The sequence below is a fragment of the Schistocerca serialis genome, chromosome 9, assembly GCF_023864345.2.
Source record: "Schistocerca serialis cubense isolate TAMUIC-IGC-003099 chromosome 9, iqSchSeri2.2, whole genome shotgun sequence".
Taxonomy (NCBI): domain Eukaryota; kingdom Metazoa; phylum Arthropoda; class Insecta; order Orthoptera; family Acrididae; genus Schistocerca; species Schistocerca serialis.
The window spans coordinates 427501129-427519279 of NC_064646.1; the positions used below are offsets into that span (position 1 = coordinate 427501129).

At 42.3% G+C, this 18151-nt stretch overlaps 1 protein-coding gene across 1 annotated transcript; it reads right to left on the minus strand.

The window, feature by feature from the left end:
• Positions 1-4103: 4103 nt before the first annotated feature.
• LOC126419211 (NADH dehydrogenase [ubiquinone] 1 beta subcomplex subunit 5, mitochondrial) lies at positions 4104-17593 on the minus strand. The gene is made up of 4 exons (XM_050086346.1): positions 17420-17593; positions 17055-17272; positions 16141-16247; positions 4104-4346 (listed from the first exon to the last, which is right to left on the minus strand). Exons 1-4 carry the CDS (start codon positions 17511-17513, stop codon positions 4208-4210), a joined length of 558 nt encoding a protein of 185 aa, XP_049942303.1. The 5' UTR covers positions 17514-17593; the 3' UTR covers positions 4104-4207.
• Between the last annotated feature and the right edge of the window lie 558 nt (positions 17594-18151).

Genomic DNA, 18151 nt, shown 5'->3' on the forward strand with positions numbered 1-18151 from the left:
TTCTTTCCAGGCTTCAACACTGGGATGATAATGCCTTCCCACCACTGAGACGGAAACTCACCTTCAACCAGATACGGTTGAAAAGGTCGAAGAGGTGTTACTGGCAGCACCTGATAGTGAATGTGATCCAGCTTGGGAGCCGTACCAAGGCAAGCGGCTAGGGCACTTTGGAATTCTCAGTCACTGACTGGAGCATTGCACAATTCGGAGTGGCGTGTATGGAATGAAAGGCTCCGACTTTCCAATCACTCTTTCAGGAAGCAGAATGCCAGTGGATAATTCGTAGAAGCAGAACTCTGAGCATAATTCTCTGCTAAGAGTTCTGCAATTGTGTGTGATTCAGTACAGACTGCTCCATTCAGGGAAAGCCCAGGTACACTGATGGACGTCTGATTCCCATAGAGTCGCCTAATCTTGCAACAAACTTGCGACGGGGAGGTATGGGTGCCAATGGTGGAGACCTACCTTTCCCAACACTACTGCTTCCGTCGGCAAATAAGGCATCGGGTTCGGGCACGCAGCCGTTTAAAGGTAATGAGGTGTTCCAATGATGGGTGCCACTTATGATGCTGGAGGGCCCACCTGCTATCTCTAATAGCCTCAGCAATCTCCGGTGACCACCAAGGCACAGTCCTCCGCTGAGGGGGCCTTGAAGAACAGGGAATTGCAGAGTCCGTGGCAGAAATGATGCTAGTGGTGATCGTGTGAACCACCACATCAATGGCGTCAGGAGAAAGAGGCTCATGAATGTCAATGGAGGTGAACAAGTCCTGGTCAGCCTTATTCAAAGCCCATCTGGGGGGGTTGCCCAGGTGGTGACACAGTGGCACTGACAGAAAGACCGGAAAGTGGTCACTACCACAAAAGTCGTCATGCACACTCCATTGGACAAACTGTAGAAGGCCAGGGCTGCAGACCGAAAGGTCGATGGCTGAATATGTGCCATGCACCACACTGAAATGTCTGGAGGTACCATTATTTAAAAGAGAAAGGTCGAGCTGAGCCAACACTTGCTCAAAGACAGTGCCTCAGCCTGTAGTCACCCATCCACCCCGCAAAGGGCTATGGGCGTTAAAGTCGCCCAATAACAGAAAAGGTGGTGGCAATTGGGCTATCAGCCAATAAATGCTGCGAGACATCACTATCTGGTGGAAGACACAGACTGCAGACAGTAACAGCCTGAGGCATCCACACCCAAAAAACGACAGCCTCTAAAGGTGTTTAAAGAGGGACACACTCACTGTAAAGAGAGTAAAGGACATAGACACAGACTCCACCAGATACCCTCTCATAAGCTGCCCGATTCTTATAACCCTGATAGCCATGGAGAGGGGGGTTTCACAAAGCTGGAAACCAAGTTTCCTGGAGAGCAATGCAGAAGAAAGGGTGAAGGCTGAGAAGTTGTCGGAGCTCAGCAAGGTGGTGGAAAAAACCACTGCAATTCCACTGGAGGATGACATTGTCTGCAGCCAAAAAAGGCGTGAAGCACCGTGGAGGTAGATTACGCCACTGGATCACCTGCTGCCACCAACTAAGTACCTGTGTGATCGACTTCCATGGTGGCTGAGGGTCCGGAGAGATATAGCTCCTCAGTGGATGCCAGAATCTCCACCCCATCCTCAGACGCAGAGCTTGTAGGTCACAGTGGGGTGGGCGCCACAGCAAGTTCCTTGGTCGTAGAGGTCTTCTTCTTGGACTTTTCTCGCTGCTCCTTGGGTTTCACTGTCTGGGGGGGCTTCACTGATTCAGTCTCCGCGACTGAGGAGGATTGTGAAGCCCTATGACCAGCTGCTTGTCGGCACTTACACCACTGGCGGGCATCACCCTTCCCACTGGTGGAAACCTGGGAAGGGAGGGACCCAAGGGACCCCTTCCGAGCGAGGAGCCGAAGAAGTCGGATGCTTCTCCAGCTTAGAAGTGGGGATGGATGACCCCGATGGGTGGGGGTGATGTTGCTCCCAAAGCAGGTGGCACAACAGCAAAAAGGAGGGTAGTGTGGGACTCCTTTTAGTCGCCTCTTACGACAGGCAGGAATACCACAGGCCTATTGTGACCCCCGGACCCGCAAGAGTGAACAGATTTTCTGAACTACACAGATTGGAGTTATCCTTACAACACATCCTTCACTTCCATAAGCCACCTTTCTTCAATCTCCGTTAACCACAGTCCCTACACCCTCCGTCCAATTATTTCCCCTTCCTCTGAACTACCATCCACTCCCAATTCACATCTCGCACATCATCTTCGTAGGCCACTCCTCACCAGCTGTGATACCCATATATCACATGCCTAGCCCATGCACTTGCAACTGCTCCCTCCCACATCCCTCGCCAGCAAACCAGCTGGCTTCCTCCAAGCCACTAGTTACCCACCCCCAACCCCTTTCCTGCCTCCCTCTCACTCTCTCTTCTATTCCCATCCCCCCCCCCCCCCCCCCCGTATGCCTCTCCACACCAGTCCACTTGCTGAACCCCATCATGGCATTGTGTGTACAACAAGTAAACATAATGAAGATATATATACCTTTTACAGCACTTCATTCAGTTTCTCTCATTCCAAGGCAGATTTTCAACAGGAAAAATACTTAATTTTAAAGCCTGTGTTCCCATCTTTATGAAAAACCCTCGTTAGAGCAACTTATTCACTACACTTTAACAACAGAACACAACAGGTTATCATGGTTAAATACAAACAAAAAATGTCTATGCGCTTTGATTTAATACGCCATGCTTAAGGAACCCACCCATTAAGCTTCGGACAAGAAATCCCATGAAAGATAAAGATCACTAGACCTGTAGTCTGCTCCCAATTTAATTCAGGATTTTTATCTGCCATAATGTTTGAAGTAAACATGTGATCATTCATTTTCAATATCAGAAGACTCTTCCATTGACCTAAATATGGTAATTAAAGTTCTGACAGAATGCAGATAATTTCAGACTTCAGGAGACAACTCACCAACAGTCAAAGGAGTCATCAACATGCACAAAAAAAGAATAACACTTGCTATCTTTCAGACAAATGCACCGATGAGCTGGAGCACCCTGTGATGCAGCCCCCCCTCTAACACACTTATCTTCAAAAACCAGACAAAAATATATAATATTCTTTTACCTGTAATCATTGTCACAGACAACTGAAATCATCTTGTGTTTCTCTGAAGAGGAAAACTGAAAAAAATGTTCTTTGGAGAGTTAAGCAACACACTGATTAGTGGCAGATGAACTACACAATTACAATACCCTTACTGGTCAAATCCATTTTTAACAGCAAATAATATTACATAGATATGAGATTGTTCATTTCACAGTGCTGGAATTATAAATTTTCTACGAAGTGCTTGTTCCACATCCTTCAGTCAACATTTTATACTGTCCAGAAACATGGGTCCCAAGTACATCTGAAAGTTCAAGTGTATTTCATATTCGCCCAATTACTGTAACAGATTACCCTCCTGCAGGAAAACCATTGTAATACATCCTGTGCTATTAAGAAAAATTGATATACATGTATTTTGTTCTCAGAGCTTGCACTGAAAAGTAAAAGTTTCTGTCAAAGGGTGAAATGACTTCACACATCAATAACTCTTCTTAGAGCTGCAATCTACAGACTTATGGGTTTTTCACTGAGCACAGTCACAAAATCGTCATTGTCATTCCAGTTAATGTTCAGCTGTAGTACTGCTGCGCACAGATTTTAATATGAACTGCAGTGATTCATAACTTACAATGGGAACTAAAGTTTGAGTAAGTACTGCAGATGCTTTAAAATTAAATCAAGTTTACAGGATGCACAAAAAGTTATGATTTCAATAAGGTAGCATACTGACTGAAATTTCTGGTGAACTCATTCACAGGAATTGTATGGGAGGCATTTGGAATCACTGAACATTGTGGAACACAGATTACAAAATAATTGATGACATAAGGCATTAACTCTAACACTGCCAACAACTGCACCATTCTCATTTCACTTTAGTTCTGACATTTTGGTTTTAATGTCTTCTGTTTTAGTAACTGTACTTTTTAGACCTGTGTTATCAACACTATGATATGAGATTAGCACTTTAAGGTTTCAGTACATGTGTACACAACACACACATGCAATGTTTTATAAATAATATATTTGTACAAGTAAATTGATTCAGAAATCATTCCATATATACACTAGCAATATGCTACAAAAAAATTCTGTATTTCTTCAATAACTAATCTCCTCTTAAAGATTCCAGATAATTAGATGCTTCTTTAGAGATGCGGTGATATTTAGCAATTGCAGGCCGATAGTAATACGCTTGGTAATCACTTCTCTCTGCCATCTTAGCTTTGATTTCTTTTTCAAGTTTCCTGAAAAAATAAAAAATAGCGTGACTAAGTAAGATAGTTTTGCACAAACAATTACCTACCTATATAAAGAATGTAACAAAGGAATGTTCAAACTGTTCTGGTAATTTCATAACTAGACAAGAGAGCTAAGCGACAAAAAGAGGTATGGTTCCACTCCATGAAAGCTTTATTATGCCACTTATATTTATTTCCATTTCCTTTATGATAAAACATGGTGTGGTGAGGCTGACATGACTAGGGTCAACTCAGACAGGTGCCATTCCTGTTTACATCACTTTCAGATACCTAATCTTTTGACTTTGCAGTATCTCAGTATTTTAGTTTTGAAAGCTATCTGAATTACCTGAATGACATACATAGACTCATGATGAACAAGTTTCTCACAATATTTCTGACAAACCTGTTTGCACCATTGGAAGCTGTGGCTGTTCAGGTATGGGCACATCAGGATTTTACCGTCTGTAAAATTCTGAGCGCTTCTCGCAGGGAGTCCACTGTCCTCAGTCGCACTGGCCACACTTGGTTGACCCAAGGCGACATACTCAGATGTGAGGATCCCCCTCACTGCCATTGCAGATACCTCCTGACAGTGGCCCACCTACTCATAGATTGCCCTAATTTGGCTACTTTGAGGTGGCATCTTAATTGTGCTGACATACTACCTCAAGTGTTAGCAGATGACGCCAACTTGGCCGACAAGATGTTACATTTTGCCTGGGAAGGTGGTTTCTATTCATTCCTGTAAGGTAGTGTTTTCTGGCCTCATTGACCGCCAGAGGGGTTGATGGGGTGCCCATCTCCGGCTCCGCCCCGTCCCCCCTAGGGCTTCCTTGGCATCCCTTGAGTGGGTGGTCGAGCCTGGCCTGTACCCTTTCCACTTTTTTTACACTATTCTTTTTCATTTCTTGGTTTTAACAACTTGTCTTAACTGTTCTCTTAATGATCTCCTCCTCCTCCTCCTCCTCCTCCTCCTCCTCTCTCTCTCTCTCTCTCTCTCTCTCTCTCTCTCTCTCTCTCTCTGCTGTGTTAGCTATACCTAGGCTTTCCAGAATTTGCATTTCACCTCTTTCCTTTCATGACTGCTCCTGATTTTACACTTAATACATGACAGGAGAAAAGACCTTGCAGTTCAGTCCCTTTCACTCCAATCGACCAACCACCGTGAACACCTCATTGCATTTTTAACACCACGTGGTGACATCGTCATCTTAATACATGGGTGGGGCATAGGTGTCCTCCCAATTTTTATCCGTAACTTTTTGTCCCATTGGTCTTTCCGTGATCAAGTAGGTGCTTCACACAGTCTCCCTCACACACAGTAAATCAGTCTCCTGTAAAATTCCATTTTGAGAGTAACCCTTTTCCTCATAGCAATTAAGATTTGTAGAGATTGTGGACCCTACAGTCCCACATTCCATTTATGTTCATGACTTCTGTGCCTGGTAGTACTTTAGATGCCAACTACAGTGCACCATAAGTACAACCATGGACCCCCACAGATTGTGTGGTACATTGGCTGGGGAGATCTGGTACCTCAGTGGCAACCGGGATCTCCACCTTGGGCACAGAAGGAGTACATGCAGAGTCCAGTGGCGAGGCGGCCACCAGAGTTTCCTTCACCTTAAAGGACTCCTCCTCCTTCTTCTTCTTCTTCTTCTTCTTCTTCTTCTTCGAAGACAATGACTGAGAAGGTTCCTCCAATTGGTTTCTGAGACACAGGAGGAATGGGAAGTCCGGCAGTCAGCAACCTATGGTTCCTTCATCCGGCATCTGGAGTCTGGCGGTGGACCAGCAGGAACAGTGGAAGGAAGAGCCCCAAAGGACCTCTTCTCAGCTAGGGAAGCCGGAGGAGGTGCTCTGGCTATGGGATGGGGACCAATGTCCCTCACAGCTGGGGAGAGAATACTATCAAAGTGGGTGCAGTGAAAGCACCAGAAGGGAGCCAATCATCTGGGGGACAGGTATCAGTAGGTGGCTCTGAGGGGCCACTGTAAGTGGAGCAATAGAGAAGGAGATGGTGTTGCAGCTGTTGCTTAATACTGTGTCATTTGTCTGGGATTAAGATGTTCATACTTTTTTCTGGCCTCCTGATATGTGAGCTTGTCCAGAATCTTACACTCTTGGATTTTCTTCTCTTGCTTAAAAATGGAACAATCTGGTGAGTGGGGAGAGTAAAGCTTGCCGCAGTTTACACAGAAGTGTGGTGGGAGGGGCACAAGGAACATTCATGTGCAACAGACACCCATAATCTCTGCAGGCAGCAGTGGCAGTGGAACAGGAAGACATATGTCCAAACTTCCTGCACCTGAAGCATGTCATAGGAGGAACATAGTGTTCCGCATCACACTGGTAAACCATTACCTTCACTTTTCATGCAATGTATCATCCTCAAAAAGCCAAGATGAAGGCCCCAATAGCAACTCATTTTTCTCTTGGTCCCCTATGGACCCAGCGGATCAAGTACACACCCCTTCCCTCTAAGTTGGCCCGCAGCTCATCTGTCAGCTTGCAGAAGATCATGGTGAAAGATGATGCCCTGGACTGAACTGTGGAGAATGACAGTCACAGGAATGTCACAAACTTCTCACTACAGAGCAGTCCCTGTGAACGTGCAAGAGATGATGATTTAACGAGCAAGGAACCATTCTTCATCATGGAAATGGCTGCAAATTCCCCATATTTGGCTTTGTGGCCAAAAAATGTGTCCCTGTCAACCCTGGTACGGACCAGATACTGGGGGCAGGATTTTGCTCCTTGTTGTCTAGTCCTGCACTCCTCCGACACTGAGCGAGGTGGCGCAGTGATTACACACTGGACTCGCATTCGGAAGGACGACGGTTCAATCCCGCGTCCGGCCATCCTGATTTAGGTTTTCCGTGATTTCCCTAAATCACTCCAGGCAAATGCCGGGATGGTTCCTCTGAAAGGGCACAGCCGACTTCCTTCCCCATCCTTCCCTAATCCGATGAGACCGATGACCACGCTGTCTGGTCTCCTTCCCCAAACCAACCAACCAACTCCTGCGACAGCATGGCAAGAAAAGAGAATGACCTGGGGTCATACTTTATTACTGATGTTGACTGAAGTCCATTCTGATAGTGGATTACAAGCAAATTAGGCAGTCACTGGTAGGTGAGCTCTCTCAAAATCCGCACTGAAATTTGGATACAAGTCCCTTAGTCTCAAGAGTTCAAATAAGTCACCTGTGCACCATTCATTTGAACCAAATGCGTAAAACATTTGTAAGAAATATGGAGATAGCTGTCCATCTTGTATGTATTCTTCCCTAGTTTCAACATAGCGACACCTACACTTTTGCTCTAATGGTGGAGGAGGGGAGTGCAAGGCTGGAGACCAGATGGTACTAAAAAAAAAGAAACAGCAAAAATATGATGTTTGTATTTCAGGAGACCATAACGTAGCATCTGGTTATGTATTCAATCTGAGCATGGAGCTATGTCACAGCAATGCACCAAGGCAATGGGAAGTTCCTGTTCGTAGCATGGTTAATGTATGCTTCTGAGGACTGAGAATCAAAGGATAGTTAAATATTGTTCATTCATTTTTATGGTGGTGGAAGGTAGGAGGCTAACTCCCACATGCTGAGGCTTGAGCAAATTGTGTTGTCAATTGTACAGCAAGAATAGTGACATCAGAATAAATGGCACCATCCTGATAGATGCCCACGATACTGTATGATGACTGGTGTCCATAAACACAGTGTATCCACTGGCTGATACCTGAGGAGAGAGGGACTGCTGCTTCTATTGCTTATAATGTCACAGTATTGGTACATCCTTTGGGGGGGAGTAAGATTTATCGAAATGAAGCTACGCCAGCCACCATTCCTTACATTCCAGCATGGACAAAAAGAGAGAGAGAGAGAGAGAGAGAGAGAGAGAGAGAGAGAGAGAGAGAGCGCGAGCTGGGGGTTACATATTGGTACATATATAGCCGAGAAGGTGCCATAGGCTGCCTAAAGTAAGTGGACAACCTGGGGTTTATAACTGAATAATACCTGTTCTAGTATACTACCTCACAGAGATTTTTGAACTGCCTCACAAAAGACTGAACATTAAAATGCCCTAAGATTGATAAGCATGTGGATAGTTAGAAGATCAAATCAGTGATCAGCTGATATGTGACCTCCCCATCTGGAAATAGATAAATGTTACAGAGTATAAGATTTATGTATGTTTGTAAAAGCACAGCCACTGCTTGAAGTACAGAGTGGGATCTGTTAACTGGTCATGTAGGCCAATGTGGAAACGCCACCAGAAGACCTCCCAGGAGCTTGATTTTTGTTACGCACTTTGAAATAAGCCAGTAGCACCTGTTGGATTCCTGTCAATTTGCATAATTTCTGTAGGTGGCATTTGGCAGACTGTTAGGATGTGTCGGTTGGATGATTAAAGGGGCCAAACAACTACGTCATTAGTCCCTTTTTTCTCAGACACAAAGGTATACACAACTGTTCATCAGAGATGGCCTACAGCCCAAAACCTAAAGGAAGAAAACCCCAAGGTCTGCCAAAGTTCAATGAAGGCTAGATAAGGAACAAAAAGAAAAAAGGGAGATTTAGCAAGAACAGTCACTTACCAGAGGTACCCCACTCAGAAATAGCCTAGCACCATGGACAGGGCAAGAGAAACAGACAGACAAAAATTGAACAAGTCAAAGAAGTCAAATAGACGATGCAAGAGGGGGAGAAAGAGTAAAAGAGCAGGTACGATGAGGGCTAGGGTGGACCACCAAGCCCAGACTGCCACAGCCCAGTCTGCGCAGAGGAGGTAACAGTGCTCTGCCAAACCTTAAATGGGCCGATAAGGTTAAGTTGCCCTCCCTTAAACAGAGCGGTAAAAGCCACCTACACAAATAAAATGTAAAACTAAATCAGCTGCTGAGGCATTGTCTCCTAATACTAAGGGTAGTGAGTAAGGGACCTTAAGAGTCTGCTATAGGGCATCTAGGTTGGGCAGTTCAGCAAAATGTAGGGTACCATCAAACCGGAACCATAACGACAATGAGATGGGTCCTCGTGATGGAAAAGATGACCCTGAGTCAGCCAAGTATGGTCAACACAGAGCCAGCAAAGGATGGTAAGGTCCCCGCAAGCGGCCTGCATGGAGGACCTCCACAGATTCATGGTCTCCTTTATCATCTGTAGTTAGTTTGGTGAAGTCAGAGAGTGAGCCATTCCATATCCCTAAAACTTCACGGTGTAATACCAATTGGAGATGTTTCCAGAATACTGATCTCAAGAGTTGGCTTACTGGTTGCCAGATTGGCCAGGCTATCAGCAAGTTCATTCCCCTGGGTCCCAACATGGCCCAGCGTCCAGACAAAGGTCACTTTGTGTCCACATTGTTCAAGGGCATACGGGAAATTCTGGATAGCCATGTCCAAGGGATGGTAAGTGTAATATTTATCAAGAACTTGCAAACTGCTCGAGTAGTCACTGCAGATGTGAATGGACTCACCGATGTGGGGACGGATGTGCTAAGGAGCATGAGAGACTGTTAGGGTTACTGCATCCATCTTCCCTTCAGTAGTTTCTTTTCTTTCGGAATTTTATTTCCAGCTTGGAAACATTGGGATAGGTTGCTGGAATTAAAGATGAATGGGCCATCCTAAGGCCTATTTCCCAGGCTTCCATCAGCCTCTGGTCATTGTTGGGGGATGCAGTGCTGGCGGTTCATGGGGTGGTGGGTGGAAGGTAGCCATCCCCCAAGAGTGATCTGTTGAGAAGGATACTGCTCTGCTTGGGGAGGGAACATCAAGGTAAATGTAGAAGGAATAACAGGGAACAGGCTTGGGAGCCTAATTGGTACCACTGTTGAGAGGGGAGAGAACATTCTTATTTGCTGTATGTGGTACCTTGGTTACCACCGTCAAGAAATTTTCTGTCGTTTGTACAGAATGTAAGAGGTTATATTTCTTTTGAGCCTCAGAGTACTTTAGTCAGAGGTTTTATATTCCTGTATTATGTGAGCTTTAATAAGGACATGGCATGTTTGTGGGGGGATAGAAAGCTCTTACTCATAATTAATGTGAATCAGTGGTTCCCCCACAAGGATGTTCTCATGTAATGGTTGATCACAGTCTCTACAGAGTGGAAGGCCACCATGAAAGATTAGCTTTTGCATCTAGTTGAGGCTCTTATGGGGTGTAATTGTGACAGGGATATCATCAAGCTTGTTACACAAGAACAGGGCCCATGGCAGAGTGGGTGATGACAGTCTGATTAATGCTGATCCTATTCTCATTTTACTTATTGAGGTGATTTCTTCTACTCATCTTCAGTTTGTTCTACAGAAGAACGGTGGTTTTATATTCAAAGAGAATTCCTTATCCATTCTGGAACAGACGAAGTATTGGGAAGCAAATTTTTCTCCTCGAATCTTAATGTGGTTTCCTGCCTTGCCATGTCCCAGATACAACTAACACATACTCCTAGGCATACCACATTAACATGACACCACACAAGCAAACATTTAAAATGGTCATCCAATGTACCTAATGGCTTCCAGGGGTAACATAAATTTGATGTTTAGTACATCATATATTACTTTCTCAATTTACAAATGTCAAATAATGTTATACTCATTAAGAGGTATTATTTAAAGATTTAACACAATACGTGTTGAAGTTAGAAATAATGTATACATCTTGAGGCACCATTATATATGGTGCACAAACTGCCCAGACTATCTTTCTTCATTTAGGATTTGATAATAATTAGAGCATGTCACACTTTTTCCTGTTTTTCCTGATGAAAACACCCCCCCCCCCCCCACACACACACACACACCCACACCCACCCCCACCCACACACACACACACACACACACACACACACACACACACACACACACACACACTATGAAGAAAAATGTTTATCGCTTACTGCATTTTTGCTGTTCCTGCAGTAAAACTTCAGTGTCAGGTATGATGTTTTAACTTATTTCTTTAGTATTAACTCTACTGACTACACATTTTTCACAGTATACACATATACTGCTGATGTGCCAGCAAAATTATGACATTTTACAACACTCAGGAGATATGACATTCTAAACACTGAGATCAGTGAAAAATTAGCTGTTTTTACACCAAAGTTGTTTTATACACAATTCAATTATTTAAAGAACTGGGGGTAGGGGGCAGGACTACTGGTATATGCTAAGGGGGTTAGAACATGACCAAAATCACAATTTTTCGATAAGCTCAGTTCGCATCAAGAAGCCACCATGGTTTACAAGTAAATGGGAGGATAGAGTTTGAGAAGAGGGGTCATGGGCTGATGTTGCAGCATAGTGTAAGAAGAAATATTCCAATGACTCGGCACCCAATCCTTGCCACACACAGGTTTGCATCAGAGGTGTGAGCCCCATGGAAGATCCTGATTCGAGACTCCATGAGTTTCACGTGCCAATGTCCTATCATGAACATATTCAATTATTGATAATATGAACGGATAGATAAATAATCTACTCGCTGGGAAATGGTAGGGGGGAACACACACACACGAAACAATTTAAATTTTACAAGCTTTCGGAGCCAGTGACTACTACTTCTCGGAGAAGAGTTGAAGGGGAAGGGAAAGTGGTGAAGTAAAAGGACTGGAGAGGCTTAAGGAAAGCAGTACAGTTCAGAAAAGTCACCCAGAAGCCTGGGGCAGGGAAGGCTTACCAGACAGGATGAGAAAGCAAGACAGAGATTACTACTAAAATTTCATGCACAGATCAGTAAGAGTGAAAAGCTAAGTGCACTGTATGTAACAGAGATTACAGGGGGTGATGGCAAAAAATAGGCAAGTCAGAAAATGAAATATGTAGAAAACTGAAATGTAATGAAGAAAAGAGTAGTTACTGTGAATAAATGCAGGATCTGAAGGAATTAATGTTAATTAAGACCAGGTGGTGGCAAGAACCAAGGACATGTTGTAGTGATGGTTCCCGCCTGCAGAGTTCTAAGAACCTTCCTTGTCTTCTTCCACTTTTCTTGTGCCCACTGTTGATTTAATTCGTAGTGCCTTACATATCTGCTGTGGAGAGCACCTGTTGGCTTCAAAAACTCTTCTCAGGTGTAGAATCTCGTCCTCCAGACTGCTCTCATCAGCAATGACATGTGCTCTGTGTACTACAGTTCTGGGTACACTCATCGTCTGCGAAGGATGGTGGCAGCTATTTGCACGTAAATATAAATCTGTATGGGTCAGTTTTCGATACACTGCACGTCCCATAGTGCCATCATCTTTGCAGCGTACCATCACATCCAAAAATGGGAGACACGGAAAGTTTTAGATCCATGGCTTTCCTGCCATTCGTGGGAAGCCTTTCATCAAAAACAGGACGGGTTCTCAGCAAACACAAATTGAAAGTGATTTTTCGCCCTCCACCAAAGACTGCAGGACTCCTGGGTTCCATTAAAGAAGATTTGGTACTTCGGAAGCCTGGGGTTTATGAGATACCCTGTGAGTGCGGCTGTTCATACATCGGACAGACGACACATACAGTCCAGGAGAGATGCATAGAGCACCACAGATACACCCGTCTCTTACAACCTATAAATCTGTGGTGGCGGAGCACTGTATTGGCACTGAGCACTCTATGGTGTACAATAATGTCGAAATTTTAGCCTTCATCTTCCTGGGACTCCGTAGTGAAAGAAGCAATTGAAATTTGGTTGGCTACAAATTTAATTAATAGAGATAGCAGCTTCAGCTTGGACAAATCATGGAATCAAGCAATTTCTGTCATTAAATCACAAAGACGTCGTGACAGCGCAGCTCTCCATGACAGAGCCATAGATTTAATTTCCATGCATATGTTACACCTCTTTGCCACCTATCAACATCTCTGGCACCTTGTGTATCTTTGGCCGCATACACAGTGGTTCGATGCTCAGGTTTAAAAGGACAGAGCAAGTGGTGGAGCGTTAGTCGCCTCGGCTCACTCTGAAGATGGCTGGACAGTATTCAACCGGAATATTAGAAGAAACATTTCCAATATTCTTCTCACAAGCAACACTGAAAGGGATCAATGATTCATTAACATTGCTTACAAACAATTTAGAAACAGACATCTCCCATTAGAGTGCACCATCACAAACTCCACCATGTTCTCTGCAAATGCGATCCATTTCAGCACCTTGATGTTGCATACAATGACAGTTAACATCAAGTGTAAAATCAGTGGTGTGGCACATCTAGTTTCCTTCCATTTATATGATAACTCAGTTGGTTCCCACCATCTTCATGTGGTATAACTGTGACAGGCACTAAGGATAAAACCGTCTGCACTGTGGTGCTCACAAAATTTGCTCGTACACCACTAAAGCACACACTGTTACCATGTTGCATGTTATGCGGAAGTTAGCCAAAAACAAAATCACAGAGGTTCACACCTACACTATTGACCTGATCTGGTCCGCTGTTCTCCAGAATGAAAACAAAGTTGAAAGTGATATATTTTCATGCAATGGCGTGTAGTTAACAGCAAATTATTGAATCAACTTTCTGACAATCTTGACAACAGCTCAGTTTGGCTTTCATTAAAATTGAGAAAGTAATATATCTCACAAATGGTTCTGTTAGAATTAAACAAGAACAACTATGCTGTTGAAATTTCTGTGAGCTCATGTGAGACTGTTTGGATCATAAAATTCTACTAATGCAACCTAAGATATTAGGACTTTAAAGGCATTCAATTGCACAGATGTACTCGTGTTTTAATAGCAGAAAACAGATTGTCACATTAACAAATGCTGGCACAGAAATATGATAGAATTCATAGTAGGTACACATTACAGGGCCCCACAAAAGTCAATCCCCTCCTCTTCTTGATCAGTAAAAGGGCACTTGCAGCTTTTCAATGTATGCTGCTGTTGGTTAACTGTTGGCCAACTGGAATACTCATTTGCAATTTCCTATAGTGCCAATTCACATCCAAATTGTCATATTCCAATATGACCTAGGCCACAGGCTACATTAAAGATCAGTCTTCTCTCAGAACATCTTGTTTTCTTCCTGGTCTCCATATCAAAAACATATCAATTCACATATTTTGCTGAAAGGAATCATTAGATTCAGCACCCAGATAGTACTAACAGAAACGAACTGCTAATATGAGCACGCAGCAAAAGATCCTTGGTACATCATAAGTGCAGATGAATTATCTGTCTCCATCACTGTAGAACTCTACAGACTGTAGTGTTTGCTGATGAAGGACCAAAACACATGCATACCTGACAACCAGCAGGCTTACAACTGATTAGCAAATCATTCAGAGATTCATATTACAGAAATAAATATACAAATAAAAATGGCTATGGGTACAAGCAGTGTTGATCAATGAATCACACAGGATGAGATCCCAAGCGCAGCTCTTAGGTAGCAAGATGAATAATAAACTGAGGTGAAACAGCTGTGGGTAAGAAACCAAAAGTTCAGTTTTGCCTGCTTTGCACTTCTTGTTAGAAATTTCAGGTCAAGAGGAATATTTGATACCAGTCATTGGTTTGGTTTTGTTTTGCTTCAGGACGCAAAAAACAACCGGGGTCATACACACCCGAGTCCAACGGTAGAACACGAAGACAGAGGGGAGTTAAAAAACGACTACACATCAGCCCCAACTGACATGAGAGAAGCTAAAAACATACTAGTCATTGGCTTTTACCAGTGATGTAATGTTAACAGTTCCTGTGGTGTCACCTTTCGGCACATTTTCACAGCTTCGTTGAGAGTTGAAACCAACAGATGTAAACTCAAAAAACCTTTTTACAATGACACACTGATCCGTAACTTAGCCCGTCTGAAAAAACAATGGCACTGATCATGTTACAGTCATCATGCTGTTTATCGCATTTGTCACATTTCCTACAGCACTGTTCAAAGCTGATGACTAGTATAGAATATTCCTCTTTATTCAAAAATTCTCCGATCGTATTTACATAGAGATAGGACTTTCTAATAGACTTTTAGTCAATACTGCCATTGGGTGTAATCTGATGCAGAAAAGCAGTTAAAATCTAACAGTATTCACTCTACAGAAGCGTGTAGTAAGAGTAACTATGTAAAGTTGAGAAACATGCTACACAGGCATTTTCATGGGCATTAAGATTCTTGCACTTACATTTCAATACAGATACTCCACAATGGTTTTTCTGGTTAATAAAAGGGTGAATTTAGGATGATCTGAGTAATATCAGAAGTAAAAATAACAGTCATACACACAAATTATCCCCATCTAAGGTTCGGGAAAGAGGTTAGCATTCTAGTACAAGTATGTGTTAAGATTGCTGGTGGAAATCAGACAGGAGATAGATAACTGTCAGTTACTAAAAGAACACCACTAATGCTGCTACGTGATGGCCAATCAACTGATTAAAGAGTGTGCAGCACAGGCAGCTAGGAAGAAACCCTATTACTGTCAGCCCTCCACATGCAGGGAGATTTTTGTTCCCTCTTGTAATAGAAATTCTGTTAAAACCTTACAACTGGTCATTGGAAAAATTCAAGGTGGCAGAACAGCAGAATTGTGAAACAATGTTTCATAAGATTTCTTGTTTTTATGAATTAAAACATTGGGGATAGTGAGGTGGATGGGGAAAGACAAGTGATCAGGTTTTCTTGTTGAAAGTAATAACACATTCACTCTTACACATACGTGCATAGGCATTGCCAACATCTGCACATCGTAAACTTTACCTGCAATTCTCCTCTACAAAGTTATCTTGAAGTTGTTATATTACATTTCTCATTCAAACTGGGAATTAAAATAACGAGTCTCACCTTATCTTGGCTTTCTCATCCTCTTCATAAGAATAATGAAGGAATTTTTCATATTCTTGTTGCGGATTTGGAAATAAGTACCGTGCAAGAAATCGTGTAATAGGGTGCTGAAAAGAAAAGTAAATACAACCTGTATTAATTTATGATTTGTATTGCATTTACATTTTTATTTATTGAATTATTCTATGCATTCAATACAAAGAGGAGATGAACTATTGTTAGTACATCAAAAATGCAAAAAACGCCTACCTACAATAAATTTGCACAAGGAACTTTGTCTATTTATGATCAGTACAAATAAACTAGCAAATACAAAAACTTACTTCAGAGGAAAATCAATATTAATAAGAATCCCTTTCCAAATTTTGGAAGGGGAATCTAGAGAATATGGTCGGTGGATCATTGGATGAATAAGGGCTTAGGCTGCCCAATGAATTCTTCTAGCATACTTACAAAAATGCTATCATATATGTGTGTTAACATTTTAAACAAGGAGAGAGATTAAATTTTAATTTTAACCATTAGATGAACAGGAAAAGTAATAGCCCCTTTTATAAAGATGCTGTATGAGTACATAAAATGAAAATGATAGAAAGAAATAATAGAACAAACCTTACAAAAATACAAATATAAACAAACTGCTACTTCAGGGTTCGAACACATTACGACATTCAATCTGTTCGTTTTGGCATAAATACGAACAGTATAAAATTTACAAAATGGTCAACAGCTGTTATCATGTTTCCCTCAATTTCTACAGAGCAAATATCCACTAAGATGAAATGATCACCGAGACCAAATTGAATTGAACTCAGTCTTGTAGGTACATAACAGTGCTCTATGAGGTACGTAAAGAAAATTTTTTTGAAAATAATTCTTAATGTAATGAACAAAAATTGATTTTTGATACATACCCTGAAATATTCCCAATGTTTTGGTTCATAACCTTCGGGGATTTCTGCAAGTGTAGCAGGACCAACAAACACGTTCGTAAAGAAAATAATTAAACCAACTGGTATTGCTCCAAGGAATATGTAAAAGTGTAGTAAATCCTTGTATTTATTCCACTGGAAACGAGATGGCTGAAGTGGCATTGTTCTTGGGCCATGTCCACTCATGCATCTTATTGGAACTGAAAAGAAGGTCTCTAAATAAACACAAATTGGTCTGCTTAAACAAGTATGGTATCGAAATAATTGTTCAGAGTTCCTGGTGGTCATATTTCATCAATTGCCATTTGCCGTATGCCACACTTCAGTATAAATAAAATTATACTTGCCACTGTTAACATTCTTTAGGGCAGAACTTGTTGCTGTCACTATGTTCGGTCTTACTCTCAACAGAGCTGTACTCAACGAACTCCAAACCACCATCCCGTTTTCTTTTCCGTATCGTATTTACTCTCACACAATCACCTCCTTGCACAAAGCATCAAACATCTGTCGGGCGGAAGACCAACCACACAGAAAACCAAAGACTTATTTGAATGTCCGGAGGGCCTTCCATGGAGGTAAAAATAAGAGGAGTTGTCATGACGTCACAAACTTGAAGCCGACCCAAGAGAAGGTCCGCCATGTTAGCTACCCCAAAACATTCGCCTCTGGTGGTTTGATTCCATGTAGTCATGAAGTGTTTTGATAAAAAATGCCGGCTTGCGTCGCTCACGGGTGTACTAATCGTTCTGATTGTAGTCTAAAGTTTAAACAAATCACATTTCATTCGTAAGTGGTCTTATTTAAGCGCTATTTTCTTATATATACTTGAAATTCTGATGCACTGTAAAGTTTTACAGTATGGTTTTATTTCTGTGATTTAACTTTAGATTTCCTATCAATCCAAGGCGAAGAGCTGTCTGGAAGTGAGCATTACACTTGGTTTTCACTGTGTGGTTATTCTGAAGTAACTGAAAAGTCCTGGCAAGAAATATCCTGGAAATGGGGACTAATGTTTTAAAGTGCAATAATTTAATATAAAACTAATGTAACTACATGTAGTTAATTAAATCTTCAGT